Source organism: Ictidomys tridecemlineatus, chromosome 3 (genome assembly GCF_052094955.1).
Source record: "Ictidomys tridecemlineatus isolate mIctTri1 chromosome 3, mIctTri1.hap1, whole genome shotgun sequence".
In the NCBI taxonomy this organism is placed as follows: domain Eukaryota; kingdom Metazoa; phylum Chordata; class Mammalia; order Rodentia; family Sciuridae; genus Ictidomys; species Ictidomys tridecemlineatus.
Genome location: NC_135479.1, coordinates 188,234,694 through 188,258,790, shown reverse-complemented (window position 1 = coordinate 188,258,790; position 24,097 = coordinate 188,234,694). Strand labels below are relative to the sequence as shown.

The following is a 24,097-nucleotide window of genomic DNA, read 5'->3' as shown; positions in this document are numbered from 1 at the left end:
ATATACTTTCTTGTTTTGCATTATAGCCCTTTGCCTTCACCCATGAATGTATTGTCTATCAGCCCTTTCTTTAATCAGTCATTATGTAATATTTTATCTCTGTGAGACACACATATAAAAATTTTTTAAAAATACTGCTCCTCACATATAAATGATTTAAAAAAACTTAAGGAAGAATTGATTTAATTCAAGGACAATTTTGTGTTTATCCTTTCACTTGACTTTAAAGATAATAAAAGATGAATTATGCAAGTCACTTCAGTGCAGAGTTCTAATATATCCATATTTGGAATGATGCATTTTTAAACTTCATACTTCTTCATTCATTCACGACTTACAAATGAAATATCTCTCATAGTTGGTAGGTTTGCACTTTTAGTACAATCACGTTAAGCTGACTTTCTTCTTCTTCTACTACTTCTTTTTTTTTTTTAACAGCCATTCTTTGCAAAACCTATGCACTTAATTTGAAAATATCTGTTGGTCTTTGAGCTTGACAAGAATAGTACATTTCCCATTATCATTTCTCATTGTGATTGATATCCATCTGCTTGTAGAAAACTGCTAACTCGGAATGTGCTATGCCCTTCAAATATTTTGGAAGAAGGCCAAGCCAGAGAAAAGCCTTTCAAAACTTTTATACTTAATTGATAGATGGCTTACTCTCAGAATGAATTTCCCTTCAGCTAGTAATTTGCCTTCTAGCAACTGCTGCTCCAGATGAGAAGCAAATGAAAATTTGCCAAACCACAGATACCTAGCATTACATGTCTGATTTGTGATATTTTCTACATATTTTCCTCCAAAAATAACCTGTCTTCCACCTTTTTAAGTTTTCACATTCTTGTCCTTTTATAACTTAAAGAACAAGGGATTTTGAATGAGTAATGGAATATATATTTATCTTTTGTTTCTATTTTTGACATTTTATGTGTGAGCTAATAATCATACATGAAAGAGCAGAGAGATTTCATAAAGGCTTTTTAACTCGAAGGTCTTATAAAATTTAAAGTTTAAGAGTGGAGAGATTTCATAAGGGCTTTTTACCTTGAAGGTCTTATAAAAATTATTTTAAAAATTCTTGTGTTGGGCTTGTTTATATTTTGGTTTTCATACATATTTCTTAGTCTTACAATTTTATAGTATAAAAACTGAGGAAGGTAATCAGAAGGAAGGAAAGGAAAGGGATATCATAAAAATAGAGAAGAGACCCAGAAGACTAGAACAAGGGAATATGGAGAAAGGAGAGAGGTAAAGAAGATAGGTATGAGGGAATGGAGCAGACCAAATTGTGAGTTGTGCATGTATAAATATATCACTATGAATTCCATTATTATGTAAAACTATAATATACCAATATAAAAGTGAAAACTAAACCAAATAGAATTCAAGCAATGTGATTTGATTTGTAAAACGTAGTCTGAAGTGTATATGTATTTTTTCACTACCTGGTATTGTGTATGTAGTATCAAATCTATATCTACAGTCTCTATTGTTGATTTATGATGAAGCACCTTTTCTTGTACAATCAGGTTCAACTTTGAGTCAATATTTAAATTACTTTATAGCACATTTATTTCAAACTTCAATTGTGGTCATAATTAAATATTTGGTGGAATTTTCCTACATTAGAAAACGTATTTTTAATGTAACTGGATTGACTGTAAAAAAAAACAAGCTAAATTTGTTTTCAAACCTCCCTTTTCCTACTTCTTCATTTCTGTTTATCCACTAGAGGAAGGAAAAAGAATTTGTATAAGTGCAGAATTGTTTTGCAAGGTATTATCCAAACTCTGGGTAGGATGCCTTACCTAACTCTATGTAGGCCAAACATTACCCATTGACTCATACTGTAGCTCCTCTGGAACTTGCCATTATTGCAGAAAATTATACTTGAAGACTTAGAAAAGAAACAACAACAACAAAATAAAACTGCTCCTCACTGTTAATACTTTCTTTTAGGTGTCAGAGGGTATAACAGATGTATCAGAGAACAGTAATGGATTAAATTTTAGATTAAATATCAAGAATTGAATGTATATTTATATATTCATATCATCTGGGAGGAAAATCTGGCCTAAACATTTTTGCCTCTTCACATAGGAGAAAGTAGAGGATCCTCTGAGACAATGTTACACATCAACTTATAATTTTATATATGCATATTAATCACTTACTTAAACTCTTCAGATATAAACACACATCTCAGGTTTTGACCCATAGCAATAAGGGCAGCTGCAAGAACTAAAAGCATCTCTGTGTATCATATCCTAAGTGAAATAATATTATACTTCTATAAGCAACATGAAGTGCTATCTACCTTAATTTTTGCTGAGCACTAACAATCTCCATATCACTGCCAATGGGGGTCCTGTTTGCTGAACATATTCAGTCCTTAAACTATTATAAACAATAAAAAAATGTAGAAATTTAGATAGAAAATATTAGGTGGTTTTGAATTCGAAGTAAATATTTTGATAATATCTGTAATAGTTTTTGTGAATAGAAAAAAGAACAATGTAAGTTGGGGAAAAATATCTATACAGCTTTGATAAGGTTCATATAAATATATCAGTATTAATATATATAACTGTATTATAATCTGTATGATAAATGCACAGTACTTTTCAAACTTCTGCTATCCACTTTTCTATTTGTGATTATTGAAATCATCAAATTTAATGAAAGCAAATGTATTTTTCCAGAAGTATAAAGGGTACGTTATGTTTTGTGAATATTCTCTCTGAGGATAACATTTTATGAAACTCAGTAAATATAAACAATTCGTGAGTGAGCAAATTTGAAAATGCTAAACACGTCACACATAGGTTTTATAACTGGTGGTGAAATAAGTTACTTGACAGTACTATCCAAAAGCAACTAAAAGATTTGATGGAATTTTTATACTCTGATTATCTGGGGTGAGTTAATGCTTCTTAAAAAGGATTAATATGCTTTCATATTTGCCAAATAAGCACTTCAGGAAAGAGAATGAGAATTGGCTGCAACAATGAAGTTTCCATTTGGAGTAGGAAAATGTGACCTACTAGAGATAGGCATTCTGAAAGCTTCATTACCTCAAAATGCCAATTTACCACACAGTTACATTTTCCTCCCAATTCTGGCAGACATGTAGTATTAATCCTGTCAGATAGTAGTAGACTTACTTTGTATATGTTTTAGCTTTGAAAAATCCCACTGGTATGTGGGAGAAATTTCTGGAAGCATTATTAGTATTCAGTTCAATTTTGGTCAAAACTTCTATATGTTATGCCTTGTAAGCTTTTAATTTGAGATTCCACACAGACTTCTGATTAAGAGCTTGTAATAATTAAGTTATTCCAAATTTATTTCTGATGAGCACAAAGTTACTGCACTGTGATTTCAAAATTATAAAAAATATAACAAAAAAATTATTCACCATCTATCTATCACCCCCTCATTCCCACTCCTTCAAGTTAAACTTTTCTTATAAATGAGGACTACCTCAAAATAGCTTTCAGTATCCAATGGCATTTATTTTTATGTTACACATGCCCGCTCACACCACACACACACACACACACACACACACACACACACACACACACATACACACACACTTGCACGTTTATATATACACAAACATTCATCAAAATGCCATATATGATTTCCATTTTAGAAGTTTTATTTGTTCATTCTAATTAGTAGTCTCTTTTGATGGCCTAATAGACTAAGTTACTCTTGTCCTACTTTTCAAAATGAAATTAATGTAAATATTTTGGAGCAAAGCATTAAAAAAAGAAGTGTGAAAAGATGTCCCCTTTCCTCCCTCACTTTGAAAACACAGCTAACCAATGTTAGTAAGAGAAAATATGTGTGTGTGTGTTCTCTTCCTCCTCCTATTGTACTTTCCTTCCTCTTCTTTTCCTCATCTGCCTCCTTCTTCTGTGATAGAAAAATGCAAAATGAAAGATTCCTGTGTATACTAAATTGTATGGAGCCCATTTTAAGTTATTCAGGTATTCCCATAATATTCTGTGAAGTTTTGCCTATGTTAGTAGGCATGCAGAGATAGAGATGAATGACATTATAGAATATTTGACAAACTATTAGCAGTCTAGAATCATTTGAGAAACAAATGTTAATGACAATTAGGACACAAATAAAATGGATGTGTCCTGAATACTGAATGTGAAATTAATTATTTTGCTTCCAAATTTAGCTCTCAACTGGCAGATATGGACCATCCCATGTGGTCTATATTCTAGCACATCTGCAAATTAACCTTAATGAATGATATATTTTGATAGTACTTTGAGTGTTATGTCATACTGCTTTAAACTTCACATTTGATGAAAAATGCCATTGGTTATCTCATAGAGTTAAGTACAACTCAATTTTTGTGACTCTGCTTCAGTTTCTTTTCTCTGCTATACTTTATTTCTATGGCGGTAACAGAAATTTTGGATGATGAAATAAAAGTCATCTAAATTAGGGAGAACTATGTAGCATCTCACAAATCTCTTAAACAGCACATTTTTGAGATGCAGCCCATCAGAACCTGCTTATTTGCATATTTGCAATGATGTTCACAGCATTATCTTAACTCCCTTTTAGCAGAGTAAAACAATCACTTGATATTCCATTAAAACGCCACATAACTGAAAAGTCACATCAGATGGAAAGCTAATTAGCTGTACCACTTTCACATTGTGAAAATGCATTTTTACATGTGAGTGTGTCCTAATCAGGCCTTTATTGAATACCTCTAGTGCTCAATTTTTTTGCATTAATTGTTTCAGATTAATTCTATTGTGTTCAAAGCAATTAATAAGAGGCACAATGTGATACAGTTGCACTGCTGATTCATGACTCCCAGCCCTGAAGTGACTCTGTAGTGATCAGTATTTTTTCATCATCTCTGTGGAGCTGTCTACTGCCAATTCTGGGCAGATGTTAAGGTTATGTCAGGATTGTTTTACAATGCATTTGAGGTGTTACCTGAAAAAATGAAAAGGTTGTATATTTCAGATCCCAGTTTGAAGGCCCTTATTTATTTTACTGTCTTGAAATCCTGATGGACCTTTGGAATTATGTTCATATTGCCTGGTAGTGTCATGAAAAGCAATGTTACTAGAAGATCTTTCATATGGGCCCAGGAAACTGTGCTTGGAAACTTACAAAATTTAAAGAGTTATCATATTTAATAGCTCAAACTTGAAAAGCAGAAGAATTATAGAGGACCATTCAAATGAAAACATATCTACCATTTGTCTATCTTAAGTGGAAATATGCTTGTTTACTTGAAATATGAATTCCTTCATTAAAATTTTAGTTAATTTCACTTTTAGTCACCAAGCAACAACTTTTAATAGACATAATTATTCTGTTCCAAAGATAAGGCGTATTGTTTTCACAACTGTGAAAATGGTATTTTTCTTTCATTCCCAGGGACTGATTTAACTGACCCTTGCTTTTATGTTTGTTTTGTTTTGATTTGATTTTAGAATTCCAAGTTTATTGCAATTTTGTAATCTATAAATTTCTTAACAAATACCTTGTCCATAATTTTCTAGTTAAGTAATTTAGTGGCAAAACTTGGTACAAGCTAGTGTGAAGCTATTTTAGACTTTATAATCATTCATATTCAGTTTTCATTGGACAAATATTACATAAATTTGAGTGCAATTTGCTACTTCAAACATTATAGTATGAAAAGTATATTACCTTTTTCAGGTATGAATCATTTTGAAGTCTAAATACATTTGGCTTCAACAGTTTGGGATAAGGTGATGGCCCTCAACTGATATTTACATTCTTTGGCAGTTCCTGGAAGTCCACTTGCTCATTGTTAGCTTTGTGGAGTGGAAGACATTGACTGGAGGGAGTGGCTTCATTGACCTTGGTTCTACTAGATACTAGTGGACATTGTTAATAAGTCACACAGTTTTGTAGAAAACTTTAACTTGTGATCATTACATATAATTGGAGTCTATTTAGTATAAATTGGTTAAAATTTTATTTTCATGAATATGTTATTCTCTATTAGTTACAGTTTACATCTACTTTAATTATACCTATTCAATTCATAGTAACTATTAGCATACTTAAAAGTGTCTATGATGATAAGCAATGTGTAATAACAGTTACCTGTTTTTCTTATCTTGTTGGAAGGACATTACCTGTTAAAACACTCCTGTTTCAATTTCTAGTATATATTTTGCTTTATGCCTTCTAATTAAGATAGTTTTATGTTAATATTAACAGTTTGATTTGATAACTCTTCATTAATGTTGTGACAATCTTCCAGGACTACTAGGTCCACCACTTATAACAGTGTTTGATGTCTAAATCCAAATTGCCACTTTTACTTATCCATACTTTTGACTTGAAGAAACTTGAAATATTCTATTAAAGTTGGAGCAAGTGATGACTTTGCCCTAAGCCAAACCACTGCTTTTTACTATCTGCACAATTATGTTAATTATATTTTGTTAAAATTCCCATAGGCTTAGTTCTAAACTGAGGTCCAATATGCAGTTGTTATTAATTGTAATTAATATTGACTACTAATGTGTGTACATGTCTTTCTGTGTTTTTTTTTACAGTTACATTTCAAAGAGGAGATGGAGGACTAATGAGTAATGGAAGGTATGCTAAGGAGATTCTTTATTAGTATTTTTAATCAGGACTAGAATAACTCTGTAGTAAGAAGCTATTATTGTAATAAACGATCACTTATAAGTCTGAGAATTCTAGGAGGAATTAAATGGCTTACTACTAGGTTTAATGATCTATCTGTTGTACACTTTAGAGGAATCAAGTCCAGATGTTTCATATCTCCCAGATGCCCCTGAAGAAATTAGTAGTAAATATCACAAGGAATGTGTTCATTTGTTAGCAGGATGTTTATTGCATTAATTAGACATTAGCAAATGAAGTTGCTGTTGTTTAAGACTCCTTATTGGCTCACACTAAATTGCTGTGAGTGAACAATTACATATAATCGATCACAAAGTAAATGATTCATGGATGATGAATAGGCTGTAGATTGATAGGACTGGATTCCACAACTTTGGATACTCAATTGAAATTGATAAAAGCTGATAACAAACCCATATATCCTCATCTATTTTCCCTTTGCCAATATGGAGATTGTAATTAGGCTCTGGTAATAACTTCCAATCTCCCATTTAATCAATATTTTAGCAAAAAGAGATTAAGTCTAATGAGAACTAGTGGATGTAGCAAGGAAGCAGTTGAATCTTCTCATTGCAGTTTCCATAGAAACACATGTTCCTCTTAGGTATTATACCAGAAGGGATCTATCAATAACAACAACAAAAAAAAGTACAATGATTATAGATGTTCTATTTCTTTGTAAATATGTTAATAACCTGGAAAGGAATCAGAATCCCATTTTAACAATAAAGAAGGGAATTCTTTATTAAATACAATGTGAAGGAAATTTTCCTTGTAGACTATACTCACATGCTGGAGCAGATCACAGGGTGTCTTTTATTGCCTTCAGAAAAACACTTAATAGCCCCCTGATATTTTGCCATTTAAAGAACTTGGAAATGTGCTATTGATGGAACAGTATAAGTACTGTTCATTAATTTCTTTCAAGTTCTTTGCCTCTAAATCAAACATGAAGGCTCACAATAAGGGTGACAGGCTAGAGAGGACAGATTCATGTTGGGACTGCAGTTACTGGGAACAAAATAACCCAAAGTCCTGGAAATGGCTAATACCAAGAAGCCATTCCGAAAGATTGTTCCCTTGAGGTGTCAATTTATCATCAAACCTTGTGTGGGGTTACTACTATTGCCAATTCCCACCAGTTTCGGGGCAGACATCTGATTTCTTGTGGATTTTGACAGGATCTCAGGCAAAGACACTTCTTCCACTGACAGGGTTGATCTATAGATAGCCTTAATGAACTGCCAAAGTTCCTTAATTTTTGAGAGCCTACACATTTCAATTCTAAATTCAATTAAAATCTTCTTAAATTCCTTCACTCTTTTTAGTGCATGAGACAGGCATCAACATCTTTCATTGAGCTCCATAGACTGATTTCCTTTTCATTTCTGCCTTAGCCGTCCAGGTCTTCTAAATGCGGGTGATCCCAGCTATCCATGGCTTGCTGATTCATGGCCAGCCACAAGCTTGCCAGTGAACAACAGCAATAGTGGCCCAAATGAAATTGGGAATTTTGGGCGTGGAGGTAAGTAGAATTTTTAATAATAATGTTATTTTTCATTTTGGTTTTTTTTCTGTCTTCATATCCCAGATATTTTTAAGAGATAGAGGGTATTTCTTCCATAGTTAAAAGAATAAAGCACATATACTAACATTGCTGTATATTTCCTAAATATTTTATTATAAAATTAGTATGTCTATAATACCTTAAATAATAAAGTAAAGGAGGTCATTATTAATGTGGAAGTATTCATAATACATTTGGTTTTTAGGAATATCAGTAGAAGGTAACTAAAATCAGGAAATATACTGATAATTAGGGTTTATGCTTTTGGAACAAATATTTCATTTTTCAAAATCTCATTCAATATGTATTTATTGAGTACCTCCTGTGTACCTGGCACTATGGCAGTCAGAAAGAATATAATATTGGTATAAAAAGTGATCATCCTTACGCCCATAATATTTCATGTGAAGAAGACAGTTAACTAGTTGGGGTGGCATGTTCAGAGAGAACTTTCTATTCTACAATCATTAATTGCTATTCCAAAGCAAAGATAAAACAATGCAAAGTGGCTGACATGCTAATACCTCCAAAATGTCATGCGAAACTCCCCTCCATAGGTTTTTCTAAAGAGACAGAATTGTATCTAATATAAATAATGACTGCTTCCTCCCAAATGAAATTTTTCTTCTGGTGGATAGGTTAGTTTAGATAAAGATGAGAGGAGTAGAGAATTCCCTGATTGGCTCAGCAATTATACATAAGTTTTCTCCTGGTACAATACTATGCAGACAGTAAATGGACTTGAACTGCCTTATCAGTACCCTGATAAGAAAGGCTGAAATAAAGGCTCCCCAACTGGAGTAAGAAAATGTTGTAAAAGGAGTGTTATTTAAATTGATATCTGAAAGAGGGACAGGAATTAGCCAAAAGTATAAGAAGGTGTGTGGAGATAAATTACTATAATTTAAGGACCAGAAATAAGGGAGACATTGGGCTGGGGTTGTGGTTCAATGGTAGAGCTTTTGCCTAGCACATGTGAGGCCCTGGGTTCGAACCTCAGCACCACATAAAAATAACAAGATAATAAAGGTATTATTGTTGTCCATCTACAATGAAAAAAATTAAAAGACAAAATGACAGACACTCAACCTATTTAAGAAATGAATAGGAGACTGTGAATGTAGCTTATTGGTAGAAGACTTCTGCAGCATGACCACGGGCCTACGTTGATTACCCAGCACTGAAAGGGAGGGTAGGTGAGTGGATAAGAAGGAAGGGAAAGATGGAACTTCCTAATGGTTGAGTTCAACAATGTTAGAAAGCACAAAGGGACAAGAAATAAAAGATGTTCTAAGTCACATTAAGAGTTTAAACTTTGTCCATAGGGTAATCAGAAATTATTGGTGGATTTTTAAGAGGAGAATGCTGAGATGTAAACACTGTTTTAAATCATTCAGGCTTCTTCTGGGTGGAGAATGGAAAAAGTAGAAAATCGGAGTGAGGAATTAGGAGATTCTTGTAAAGCAAAGCAAATTTAGATAGACACACTAGAAGATTTCCACACTTGGGGAATTAATTCGGAAGACCCAGGGCTGTGCTAAACTGTTCCAGTTCTACTAAAAGCTGCAGTGGATTTCACATGTATGACTATATAACCATATTCACTTAAGAAGAAGGGCTGGGCCTGTGGCTCAGTGGTAGAGTGCTCACCTAGTATGGGTGAGACACAGGATTCAATCCTCAGCACCACATAAAAATCAATAAATAAAAATAAAGGCATTGTGTCCACCTACAACTAAATTTTTTTTTTTTTTAATTTGGAGGAATCATGGATCGTTGCATTTTCTCTTCAAGATGGATTAACAATGTATTTGCATATAAAGTAATACCTCAAATTATAAAGTTACTAAGTATTTCATAAGCCTGATTTCTATGAATATCATTTCAATTAACTCCTTTTCCTTCTTGAAAATAAAATATAAAGATAACCATCCCTACCTCATAGGTGTGTAATTAGAATTAAATGGATGACAATATATAGTTTTCACACAGAGCTTAACTGCATAATCAACTCCCAAAAGGTATCAGATTAAATGAGAGAAAACAAAGAAAGGTGTAAGTTTCTTTGACTTCCTGCTTTCTCTCTGTATGCCTTTACTCTCCCCTGGGAAGTTTGTATGTCTGAGTATTCCCCACCAAGGAAACAGATCATCTTTCCCCTAATATGCAGACTGATTTTTGCCTCTGTTTCCAAAGTTTTTATCAGTCAATAATAGCTCCCTATTTTATACTTTGTATTAGAACATCACAAGGTTCTATCTTTGTATCAAGAGATACATGCCTCAGATGGAGAAAACATTTTCTTTTTCTGTTGGCTAGCAAGATAAATTAACATCTAAAATGTCTTAGTCCAATTTAACTGAAGGTAGAATGCAAGGTTTTTCTTCCATTTCTACCTTATTTTTATGGCATAAACATCAAGGCCAAGACAAAGTTTTTCCAGTTTCTACCCACACTCTCTTCAATTTGATAGTCACTTAAACACTTGTGCCAGAAATACTGTAGGACAGTTTTGTATATTTAAATTTACATCTTTTGCATAATTATAAAATACATAAACATATTTACATGTTTAAAGTCAAGAGACTAGAGTTAAGCAAGATAATTTGAGAAGTGGATATAGATTGCACGTCTGGTAGATTTTTAATGCCTCTGCTATTTTATTTATACTGCTGTGTAGTCTGAAGTTGGGTTCATATGTATGATTTTATAACCACATTCACTTAGAAGAATAATCATGGATACTAACATTTTCCCTTTACAAATAGAATACCAATATATGAATGTAATGAATTTCATATTTTGAAAAATGAAAATATTAATTATCTCATAATTTTGCATTTTACCAATGCAAACTATGAGAAATTCATTTAAACATTCCATCAGCAAGCGCTTCCTCTCATAACAGTGGGTGAGGAATTACGGTAATGAAGGCATATATCCAATAGGCTCCTGTTTTCAAGTAACTTATGATGCCGTGAGGAAGGCAGTCCTTCATACAAATAATTACATTGGGCAAAAATAAAATAAATCCATGAATACAAATAAAGCCAAGGTACTCAAAAGATGCACCACTAATCCAAACTGGAGTCAAGGTTTCTCGAATTCATAGGTTTCCAAAACAAATGTTAACAAGTGCCAGTCAGACAGCATTAAGGATGGGTTGGTGGGGACAGTAAGAACTATTAAATGGATAGTCCTTCCTAATGATAGCAGCACTTATTCAGAGCCAGCTTGTTGAATGGAGGGCTGGTACAGAGTTCCAGAGTATTTGATGTTATAAGATTCTCCTCCACATACAGATATTCATGTGTGATCCTCCAATATTTCAATGTTGGATATAATTTAATTTAGTTTTTGAAAATGTGGGAGTGATCAAATAATATTTGAAGACAATACATGCAGCCCAAAAATCAATATAGAAGCACTTAGGCTGGAAGGCTGACTATAATTTCATCTAGCAGGGAAAGAGAGATACTCTATTTCCAGAGCCATAACTTTAGTGTTTAGTTGTTAGTAATATTATGTAGAATTATATTCTTGGACAACATTGTTCCATTTTTTTTTTTTATTGTTTGAGCACAGAACCCTTTCAATAACATGTAACTGAAGGGACTCTGGAGAACTGTAAGTTCAAGATATGAGAAACTGAGGTCCATGGAGGAGAAACATTTCTATTCAATTAATATTCAAATATTCAGCAGTGAGAGATAGGTGGAGAGAGCCCAAAAACTTATGCAAAAAAAAGATCTGTTTTTTTTGCCAATTTTTGATATATTATTAAATATTCAAAGTTTTGAGAATAAAAAAAATGATACTAATACTTGAGAATGAACAATGCTTCTTAAAATCAGATTCTATAATTATTAATCACAAAAAAGAATGACAGAAAAGCAATTTTCACATTCTGAAATCCAAAAAGTTTCTTGCTTATGCAACCTAGCATAATTTAAAATGTGAATATGTGTAACAATCTCACTGAGATGCCTTTAAAATCTTTATTTCAATAAATATCCACATATTTGTAAAACAGGTTGGTATTCCAGACTTTCAAAACTTCAGAAAGAGTGAAATTGCACACTGTACACAATATATTATAAATTTCTTGTCACTGTTGTTAGTGAAGATTTTTTTTTTAGTTTTTATAAAATTCCAAAGAAAAGCTAATACTTCTGTAAGAACTTTTATTTTCAAGTACTATGGGCATCATCAAATCTAAAAGTTTTAAAGACAGTTGAAATGTCTTATAATGAAGAGATCGAGTGGTTTCATGACCTCAAGTCCTATGAAGTGATATTTTCAGAACATACATTATTAAGGACTGTACTATAATTAGATTTATCTTAACTGTACATGATTAATACTAGAGTTAGTGATTTCTCGTTTAGATTCACTTAGTGTCTTTCTTCTGAAAAGGGAAAAGAGCTCAGGAGCGAGGTGGCAGATCTGAATTATAAAGCATCCTGTAAAGATAATTCAGCATACCAAAATGATAAATGGACTGATTGATATTCAGTGTTGTTCCTGAAGTTTAATTTTACTCTTGCTGTATTACAACGTGAAACTGTAATTCTCCACTTCTAAGTGTTGATAGCATAAATTAAACTCACTGATCACTAAGGTTGCTTTTTCTATAGTTAAATCCTGCTATATTATGGAAATGACTTATTCATGAAAATTTTCCTTTGTTATCCAAGAAAAAAGAACACATTTTCTACCATCAGTTCTCCATTTCTGCAGTTATAAAATCAGATCACATAAATGTCAAGTAAAAACTTCAGAAAAATGGATTTCAAAGTCAGGGTCGTATAATTTTGGAAATTTTTGCAACTATTTAGCAGCCATATTCCATATCTTTGGAGATGAAGTAGAAAGAGCTGTTTTCAGGCATGATTTGTAGATTCCCTCTGTTCATTGCTGCTGTATCTTGCTACCACTTTCCATGATTCTAAAAGCATTTTTCAGTAGTGAAATATCCCAAACTTCTCATTCCTGGTTGGAGGAAATGGGGGAAGGGATGTGTTAAGCAGTGAGATGTGAAGGACGAGCAGTAGGCCTGCCTGTCACTGAGGTTGATAGCTTGGCGATGGTTGTATATCATCTACCCTTCATTGGTTCATGAAGCCTATCTCAGCTGAAATGCAAACGTGTGGCATGACACATTTATTTTTCATCTTCATTCCTGATAGTTTTGGGCTTCCTGTGCGTCATTAAATTGTTTCATTTCCCTATGTTCATCACAGATGTGCTGCCACCAGTTCCAGGCCAAGGGGATAAAACAGCAACGATGCTTTCAGATGGAGCCATTTATAGCAGCATTGACTTCACTACCAAAACCACTTACAACAGTTCCAGCCAAATAACACAGGCTACCCCATATGCCACTACACAGATCTTGCATTCCAATAGCATCCATGAATTGGCTGTTGATCTGCCTGATCCACAGTGGAAAAGCTCAATTCAGCAAAAAACAGATCTGATGGGATTTGGTTATTCTCTGCCTGAACAGAACAAAGGTAACAATGGTGAGTCACATTCTTCTGTCCTGAGAAGTTAACTTCATATCATTTGTGCATGAGATAGAAATTAGTATTTGTTGTTCAATTCAGTGATGCATTACCAGGTTTACTACCTAAACTAAAAAAACATACTGGCATGTATTCAGTACCTTGAACAATTCCTACCACCACCGCCACTGCCTCCACCACCGCCACCACACACCAACACCAATCGGGTTCATCCTTTCAGCTCTTTTTCAGTATAGTGATCAGCAATCCATCTGTACTTCCATTAGGACAGGCTAGACGAAACATTCCTCCACTCTCCCACGACATCCGCTTCTGAGTTGCTAACTGCATGTTCTGCATGGGCTTGTGCTGTGAACTAATCACATGATGCCACTATGACCTCTGCCCTTTAACCCTTAGCCTTACTTTACATCCCTGACTACCGATTGGCTGAGGGATTGTCTAATAGAATGCCACACAACCAGTCACAGGATTTCAGCACCACCAGCTCTCACAACAGCTCAGAAAGGAGTGGCAGTCTCTCAGGTTGGTCTCATCACAGTAAGGAGAAATATTTGTTTGTCACCAGCATATGACCTGTGTTCCCTAACAACTGATGAGGAAATATTGAATCGCAAGCCACTGTCAGGCATTTATCTTTCAAATGACAATAGCAGTTGATCCTGATGAAATGATGCTTTGGTGGGGGTGGGCAATAAAAATCATTGTCATCACTTACGTACTAACTGCACAATAATGTATTGAAAGAAAAATAGTGCCATTTTACTAATTACTATTCCTTAAAGAGCAGATGAGTTCATTCCATCTTGAACCAAATATATGAGTCCAAAGAACTTTATAATAAAAAGATCATTCATGAAAGTTAATTCCAGGCCATTGATATCAAAAGATAAATTCAACTGAAATGAAAATAATCTCGGAGACTTTCATATTGGGATGCCAATGATATAACTTCCTATTTTAGGGCAACCTCTCAAATATTATGTAATAGTTATCTATTCAATGATTACTGTACTAAATACAAATGTTAATATGTAAAATTATTTTTACTTCAAAAAATACAATATTTGATAACAATAACTATTTTATGCTGTCACTTTTAATATATATTTGAGAAATATCAGCTAAACCAACAAGTGTAAGGAAAAAATGCATTTTATTGGATAGAAATATATTCCTATCCTAATGAGTTATCCTCCCTTTGTATGTGAGGATATTGTATTAACCAAGTTGTAAATTCCACCTATTTACATCACATGCCTTTATCTGCCTACTTCTGACTGGTTCCTGACTCCACTTACTTAATATGCTTAATTATATGCTAATTGTTTTTATGGAGTTTTTGTTTGGTTTTTTAAAATTACATATTAATAGTAAAGGATTATAGTGTACTATGATACTGTGCAGTCTCCCAGGCAAGACTATGAAGAGTTAACTTTTTCTTATCATTAGGGTTACATTTACTAAATTACTTTTCCTCAGGAGATGGAACCTTCTCAGAATGAAAATGTTAATGCTCTCTCTTCCCTCCAAAATGAGTCATTTGCTCTTCTTGCCTATTGGTAGGATTAGGTACATTATAGAATTCAGAAAATTTTAAACATCTGTTATGAATTTAAACTGGCTTAATAATATAAGGGAATGTTTTGAATGACCTTCTATGTCATTTATGCTGGCATTTATTTATAATTAGTCCCACAATTTTTCTGAATAATTAAAAAGTAATTTTGTTGGATCTTCCTTTTTATTTCATTAAATATATGTAAAGATCAAGCAATATATGAAAAGAAATCTCCATATTGCAAGCCATGGACTCCATAAGACCTGTGAATCTTTCATTAAATGTTCTGTATAGATTGATTGTCACCGAATTTAAAAGTTATCTTTTGAGTAATTGTAAGCAGAACAGGATTCACAATGGTGCTTGCTGCTTTTTGAATCCATTAATCTCTTGAGTGACATTTACATATATCCAGGAATTATATTAACTACTTCATCTACATTTGAATACAGGATTACTTGAATTGGTGATAGAAAGCATTTTTTTAGTAGGTAAGAGTGAAGTGATTATTCCTTTTACAGTTTAGTCTAATTGAGTTTAATATTACACTTTTGTTTAATTCTTTTATTTATAGCTATGCTTCCTAGGGGCCAAATCTAAGAATTAACTGCCCCATGGCCAGCTAATCATATATTATGGGATTTTTCTAATCTGTGCACATTGGTGTAACCAATTTAAAATAATCACAGTGGCAAAGAAAATTGGGCATTTCTGAATTATTTGAGTGAACTTCTTACCCTCTTTGAAACACTTTTATAATGCATTCAATATATAAGTTCTGAGTACTTCTTGTTAATAATCCAACCAGTAAAAACTATACAATAAAACTCAGATGTTTTAAAATAGTATCTGAAATCATAGTTGTATGTGTATATAATATAAAATATTGGTAACAATAGCTAAATCTTTTAATATAATATTTTTAAATAGACCATATGTTTGATTTTAAAATGAATCACTTTTATGATTTATTTTTTACAGAGAAGTCATTTTCAAGCTTTAACTATCCAAATATTTGCATTTTTATTTTAAGAGAAAAGGGTCAAATATGTTTACAAGGTATCAAAATCTGCTCCGTTAAAACATAATTTAGGTACTCTGGCCTTCAGATGATTGAGGGTTCAAGGTGAAGCAGCAGACTGTGGCTTGCTTCTCTAAAGATTCAGATCTCAGAGATTTTAACAGTTGTCAGTTGTATCAAGCTCACCTCCATCTCAAAGTCCACCACTTAGTTCATTGTTAAGACCAGACGCATGTGTTGATGAATAATAGTCCTATCCAGACTGATCAAATGAGAGAACAGATATTTCTCCAGAACAGGGGAAAAATAAGTGTTGGTTGTAAAGTCCTCAGTAATTCTCTCTATGCTTCAGCTATTTCCAGCACACATTTTAAAGCCTGTTGTTGTTTGGAAGCATAATAATGAGTAGCTTTCTTGAACCTGAGCAAGGGCTTCAACAATGAGGTTCAGAGCTCTAGAAATAGTTTCAAGTTAAGCTGCTCAGTAGTAAATCTGATTGTTCTCTTGCTATGTGAAAGTGAATCACATAACACTCAGAGCCTTAGTGTCATCATCTAGAATACGGAGGTGTAGGAACTTCTTTCTTAGGTTCAGGTGAGATTCAAATGACATTTCTAAACTGCTGTAGAATGTGATTAAGATTGTGCATACATAAAGTTGAAAGGGAGTGGTCAGGAAGAACAAATAGCTCAACCATTCTTCTCTCAATCATTGAAATATAGTTCTGATACTGTAAAAAGGAAATAGACCTTAGTCTTTAGTGGGTTAAGGAAATGAGGAATTGAGGTTCATTTACCTTAAAGACAAAAATTACATACTTATAACCAAGCAAGCTTATTATTATTTTTATTCTGAATATGAGGCCATTTCTGATACGTAAGACTTCAGAAAACAAGTGAAACTGGGTTTGCTATGAGGAAGAGAAGACAGGAGAAAGCAATTATGATTGGCATTTATTGAGTTTTTCTGTGCATCTGAGCACTTCATATACAGTATCTCTTATAATCCTCATGACAACTCAAGGAAGTAGTAACTTTTGCATGCTTATAATCCCAACTACTCAGGAGGATCACAAATTTGAGGCCAGCCTCAGCAACTTACTAAGGCCTTACACAACTTAACAAGACCTTGTCACAAAATAAAAACTAAAAGGGCTGGGGATGTGGCTCAATGATAAAGCATTCCTGGGTTCAATCCCAAGTACCAAAGAAAAAAAAATGGAGTAAGTTCATATTTCTTTTACATGTATATAATTTAAGGCAATACCTTTTGAGTGAGGAGTTAAATTTCAAACTCAGAAACCAAACTCTTACTCACTAAACAGAGGACACTTTCTTACCCTCCTCTTAATATCTTTTGTGCTGTCAAAGAATAGAAGTGAGAGGAAAGCTGAAAGCACTTTGTTTGTAGGGATCTTCTTTTAAATATTTATGTATCCTATGTGGAAAATGTATACAACTCAATAATTGGCTGTAGTGTCTAGTTTAAGAGTTTCATCACTTTCTGGCACTCAAATACGTTATTACCAAATTGCATAATCTGACTCAGCAGCTGTAGAAGAAAGAGGATGGATTGACTTCTAGTGAGATCTAAATGGCTAGATAGCCCTGCTACAAATATCCTATGCTTAAAATTTAGCTATAAGTTGAGATGGGATTATTGGAAGTTACTGAGTCACCCCTGAAAGGTCATTTTCATTTTGCTCAAGAAGTATTCATTCTGCATCCAACTGAGGTCCATTTTTATGAAAAAGCTTTATTTACTTGATTTTAAAAAGTACAGCACTATGCAGATGATGAATTTTATTTTTATACTTCATTAAGCATCATGTAATCTCAGATATGGCTCATGCACTCTTCATTTATGTTCTGCTCATATTTGTGCATGAATTCATTCATGTAACAAATAGTTCTGAAACTGATTACTATATTATCATTAATTTTCCCTCCTTTTTGGAATTTATGAAATGTGATAGTTAAAACATCTGGGAAATATTCTCACTATATGCAAAAATAATTGTGCCATTTATTAGTCAAAAAGTCTATGAAATGTATCATTGTGAGAGATTTACAGGTATTCTCCAGATTGTACTTGATTGATTTTTATCAGTGGCTTTTGAGAGAAAAATCTTACTCTCCTGGATTAATTAAATTGAGCAAATTCTAATGGAAAAGTTAAGCCTGTATCCTTAGACACTGTATTTTCCACTGAGAGAGATTATGCAAAAGAGCATTTTAAACGCACTAAAATCTGACATTTAAAAGAATTTGTTATGGACCATTATTTCCTCTAACAATGAAAACATGGAGGCAGCAGACATGAATAAATCAATAAATGTTCTTTTGATACAGCAGCCATGTTTTTGGTTTATTCAGCTCTGCAGTTAATGCAATGGGAAAGAAACAATATCATTTTGAGTGATTTATAAAAATGTGTTTCTGATTGTATCATTTCATTGTTTATAGCTTTTACCATCTCTAACATAGTGATTCTGGTATTTTGAAAACAAATACATCTTTCCACCTGATATTGCCTGTTTGTTCTGATATTCACCATCTCTAAATAAATGCATTATTATTTCCAGGTGGGAAAGGTGGAAAAAAGAAGAAAAATAAAAACTCCTCTAAACCACAGAAAAACAATGGATCGACCTGGGCCAATGTCCCTCTACCTCCTCCCCCAGTCCAGCCCCTTCCTGGCACAGAGCTGGAACACTATGCAGTGGAACAGCAAGAGAATGGGTAAACGTTATTTTATATACCAACAAAATGGCCCAGGCTGCATTCCACTCTCTATTGTTCTCTTTTGCCCTGAGTTCTTGTTCTTTCTTAGCTCCCCTCCCACCCTGTTCATTACATTTTCCCTCTTTCCTGTTTGCACTGTCCGTGTATTTTTAGCTGATAAACACAAAACAGCACATATTGAGGACTGTGAATCCTTGGCCTTCAAGTGCCTCAGATTGTCTGCAATCATGATAATGCAGCCTACATTTATAATATTGCTTGTTAGTTTGAAAGCAAGTACCCACAGCTCTGTGAACTAAAGAGCCACTCCTGAGAAGGGCTGAAAAGGGAATTAAAATAACCTTCTTCATCATCCCTTGCAGTTCTCTAATGACTTGATGTCTGGCCATAGCAGGGCGCCACGGTAGAGCGCCATCACAATGGGATAATTGTAGGGACCTGGCCAGTGGGTAGAACTTTAATCATCAGCTCTGATGGGAATTTAGGGGCAGGGACAATAAAAGAGGTTCAAGCCAATGCACACTCTGTAACAAAACCTTTTTAAGTTAGAAAATTTCCTTTGAGGACCTTTAAATGTGATCAGTTTTCTTATTCTTTCTTTTGAAACATCTAACAAGAATTAGTGTCCTCTGTAAGCTTAAGTGTTAATTGATTTTGAACACAGACACAGATAATTTTTTATTTGAAAGAAAAAAAGAGGTCAAAAGAAATGTGCTTTCTTTTTCTGTATGAATAAATCCTATGTCTTCCTTATAATTTCTAGGTCACTGTTTATTTTGACTAGACCTTTATGTAACCTAAAATAGAGAATACAGAAAATTTTTTTTTCCATAAATTTTCTTTACTTAGAAATATATATATATATCAGTTTATTTGAATGATAGATTTAAGTCTTGTCTTGGTTCAAAAAATATCATATGTATGTACTTATCATTTTTTCTATCTGCTTTCTAAATCTTCTGAGGTTCTCACAGTATTTTTCATAACTATGTTTTCTATGTCATAGCTTTTGTTTTCTTTCAAAAATATTATTTGCCTATATATATATATATATATATATATATATAAACATGTATTATATATATAAATATATATATACACACACACATAGTATCTATACATGCACACACATCACATACACACACACACACACACACACACACACACACACTCATCACATATTTTTGTATGTCTTTTTCTCCCTCCAAAGGATTTTATTTATTTCTCTGGGATTATGGAGCCCATATATATTCATATTATTATCATTTATACATTTTAGAAACATATTGACCTATGAAATAGGCAGCTAAGGGCACATGCTTTCTTTCCCTAACTTAAAAAAATTAAATTTTTTATATGCTTAATTTACCCATGGAGTAATCATAGATGCCAGGTTAAGCAGGTAAGTCTTAAAAAAGCTGAAAGCTGGAGAATATTGCCATCAATCTTGAATCATTTCTTCATAAAGAACATTACCAAATTGGGTGGTTGTTAGTTGCCAGATATAGAGCAAAAGTAAGGACAAAGGAGAACAAGAAATAAGTCTCTAAACTAATGCATCTTATGTACTAGAAATAGGTCGTTAATCAATAGCTGCATTGAGACAATACTAAGGTCACTATTTGAACAAATGGAAAGAAATTTCTCTGGGGAAAGACAAAAATATAAAATTAAAATTATGTGTGATGAGAAAATGAGAGTAGAAATAGCTCCATTGGTCTTGCTTTGGAAACCCTGCCCTATTCTAGTTAGCGGTATCTGCTTTTCTCTTAGTTGCCCCTATTCAGTACCACCCCCTTCCATGCCCTACCCCCAGCACTTTATTTTAATTACTTGTCTGCATCCTTCAGCAATTGGTGGCTTCTGTATGTGGTTTTATGAGCTTTAGCCTACATTTTGTAGGACAACATCTGACATGGAGTCTTAGTTTTCATTGTGAATCCTTAATGCCATAGGAAAATTCTGATTTTTAAATACAGATGATGAATTGGAGGACATGATGCTGAAGGACATGGGACTGCAGGTGGATCACATACAAGATATCATAGCATATGAATAGCTGATATAAAAATGCTAAGGCAGTAAAATAAGACGATGACAGTGGGTAGGTGAGAAAGGAGTAGATTTAGGCACAATACCTAGCTGATAAAAACTGTGATCTGGAAAATATAGTCTCTAGTTTTTGTTACAATTTTTAGTATAATTTCTAAGTGTTTAGAAATCAGCAATTTTCTTTCTAAGCATTTCTTGGACCAATCTTTCCTTACAATACTAAATAGCAAAAGTTATCAAAGCATTGTCCAAATAACAAAATATTTAATTGTTAATTCAATAATATGGGAACAATGCTAAATGTTCTCTCTCATCAATATGCATCTTCAGTTAGACAAAATAGTGTTAAAATGTATTAGTTCTTCACTATAAATATAATACATTTTATTAGAGTCATGATGCTAGGAAGCATTGAATAGTAATTAAGTATAAAACTGGTGCTTTGCTTTGTTATTGCAATTAGAGATTGGCAAGCTTTTGCTAGTGTTGAACTTTATTGTATTTTTATTAGTAATTTGATATTTGTATTTGGCCTTTAACAAGTTAGTTCACATGCGGCATTGATTTGCCGTCATCTTTACCATTATTCATCAGACAAGACATAACGTGACGCCTCATATTTCACTGACAGAATGTCAAAAGAACAAGCGCTTCCCTAGGAAAGGCTGGCCAGAAGAACTATGGTTTGGCATTAGGAGAATTTTCATTCATTTTAATGTTACACAAGAAAAAGATGAAATTCTATCTCTCAAATAAGATGTGTATTGTAAAATGTGAAGGAAACTATCAAAACAGACGTACATTTTTATAAACTTCATAGGCACATCTGTAGTCATTTCATCCTTCATTAGTAGCTGCATGAACTAAGCCTAAAATATATGTTCTGCTGGAATCAAGACTTGACTATTTCAGAGATGATGAACAATTCTTCACCATTATGATTTGTACTATATCCTAGCTTCCTTTTCTTTATTCTTTCATATTTTTCTTCTTTGGATATTCTTTCCTTCTTTGTTTATTTATCTAATGTTGGTACAAATCACTTTGAATCCATGGACTTTTCCCAGCTTTGCTTATATACTGCATGTAGACTTATATACAGAGTTGGTATATTAAAGTTCTAGAGTAACTTTGAAAAAGGACGTAGAAGAATTGGTGATAAAATGTATAGTATGTTAATGAAATAGGTGATAAAATATGTTTTAGTCATTTAATATACTATGCAATGCATTTACATAGTATTAAAAATAATATTTTAATGGTTAGACACTTCTTTGCCTGATATTATTTGAATAATAAAAATGAATCTAATACAACTTACTACCATGTTTTTTCCATTACCTTAACACATGTGATGCATATACCATACACTTTTCCTTTCTCTTATGTTCATTTTGTGTTTTCATTCCATAGGTATATCTCTAGTAGATTTTTGGAAGTAAGAACAGTTTACTATTTATGGACTACACAAATTTTAGGAGATAACTAGCTAATTTCATTTGAAAGATTAAGTATATAGTTTTTTATTTAAAGGTATAATATATCTGGGAATAAACCAATCTAAGTAAAGAAAGTGCAGCTATGACTTTCTGACACAAAAATAAATGTGCTCTTTTCTACTGAATTTTACAAAATAAATGTAAATTTAATTGATGAAATACAACGGTAAATACATTCTATACTGAAAAAGGACAATTATTTTATGATTAGTTTTCTTGTATATTTTTTATTTGAGTTAATAATATGACATTTAAAGTTAAGTAAGAAAATAAACCTAAGCATTTTTATTAATTAATCAACTTGTGTATTTTCAGTTCAAATCAGTAAATATGCTTATAACCTACTATTTTTAAGGTATACTGTTAGGGGCAACAGAGCAAGAACAGTTCAGTGTTATAACTCTAAGGTAGCTTAAATCCACTTGAGAAAAAGATACCATAAACATATGAAAGGTAAATACAAAAATAATTTAAAGTGTTAAAGAGTCCAACATTGGAAAGAACATTAGACTGTGCATAATCAATTTTCAGATAAATGTAGAAAAATATTGTCAGCACCAGTTAAGAAGAGTAATTTAGCACTGCTAGTTGGCCTCATCAAGGAAATCTTTATAAATATATGAGATTTCACCTATACCTTGAGGATTTATCAGATTAAGATAGGTAAAATTGGAGGCATCCAGTTTATTTGAAATAAGTTGGATTCTATAAACAAACCTACCAGAAAAGTATGTAGACAAGAGGAGACAAACCAATTTAGTTTGAGCAGAAGATTCATGTTGAGAAACTATAAAACCTATCCTAAAGCTAGACTAAAGATTAAATATATTTAATAAACAGAATAGATAAGAGAAATAAAATTGGTAGACCATTCTCATATTTTCATAGAAAAAAAAATGTAAGTGGTGCTCTGCTTCACTTGTGCCCAATTTTTTTTCTTTCTTTGGAAGATATTGCCATTTAGGGAACTATCTGAATTGTTCCAATACCATTTTCCTTCCACATATGTCATTTAAATTTTTCTCTTTTTAGTGATCACTGTAGCCTTGACCAACCCCAAAACAATATTAGGCCTTCCAAATCAATTCTATAGTACCCTGTATTTTTAATAATTTACTTAATATCAATCTACTGAATTGTATGCTATATGAAATAAAGTCAGGACCCTAACACATAACTGTTGGGAAAAAAGATGATAAATTTGGGGTTACTTTAAAAAGAGATTTTAGTTTTTTAGACCAGTTTCAGGTTCACAAGAAAATGAAGTAAAGCATAGAGATTTATCCCAACTTTCACATATGCATAATCTCCTATCATCTCTCACCAAACTGGTGCACTTATTCTAGTTGATGAACTTGCATTGGCACATCATTATTGCCCAGAATGCATCATTTCCCACAGGGTTTACTCATCATGTGGTACATTCTGTGGTTTGGACAGA

At 32.9% G+C, this 24,097-nt stretch overlaps 1 protein-coding gene across 19 annotated transcripts in view; it reads left to right on the top strand.

The window, feature by feature from the left end:
- Positions 1-24,097, top strand: part of Robo2 (roundabout guidance receptor 2) — a 1,537,051-nt gene that overhangs the window by 1,480,881 nt on the left and 32,073 nt on the right. For 12 of the 19 annotated variants that reach the window (XM_078044445.1, XM_078044443.1, XM_078044442.1 and 9 more), the window contains 5 exons: positions 6,591-6,633; positions 8,082-8,209; positions 13,495-13,776; positions 14,179-14,304; positions 18,946-19,102. In XM_078044445.1, coding sequence (XP_077900571.1) covers positions 6,591-6,633; positions 8,082-8,209; positions 13,495-13,776; positions 14,179-14,304; positions 18,946-19,102 — 736 coding nt within the window. The remainder of the gene's footprint in view (positions 1-6,590; positions 6,634-8,081; positions 8,210-13,494; positions 13,777-14,178; positions 14,305-18,945; positions 19,103-24,097) is intronic. The other 7 variants (XM_078044448.1, XM_078044453.1, XM_078044461.1 and 4 more) reach the window with 1 other exon arrangement.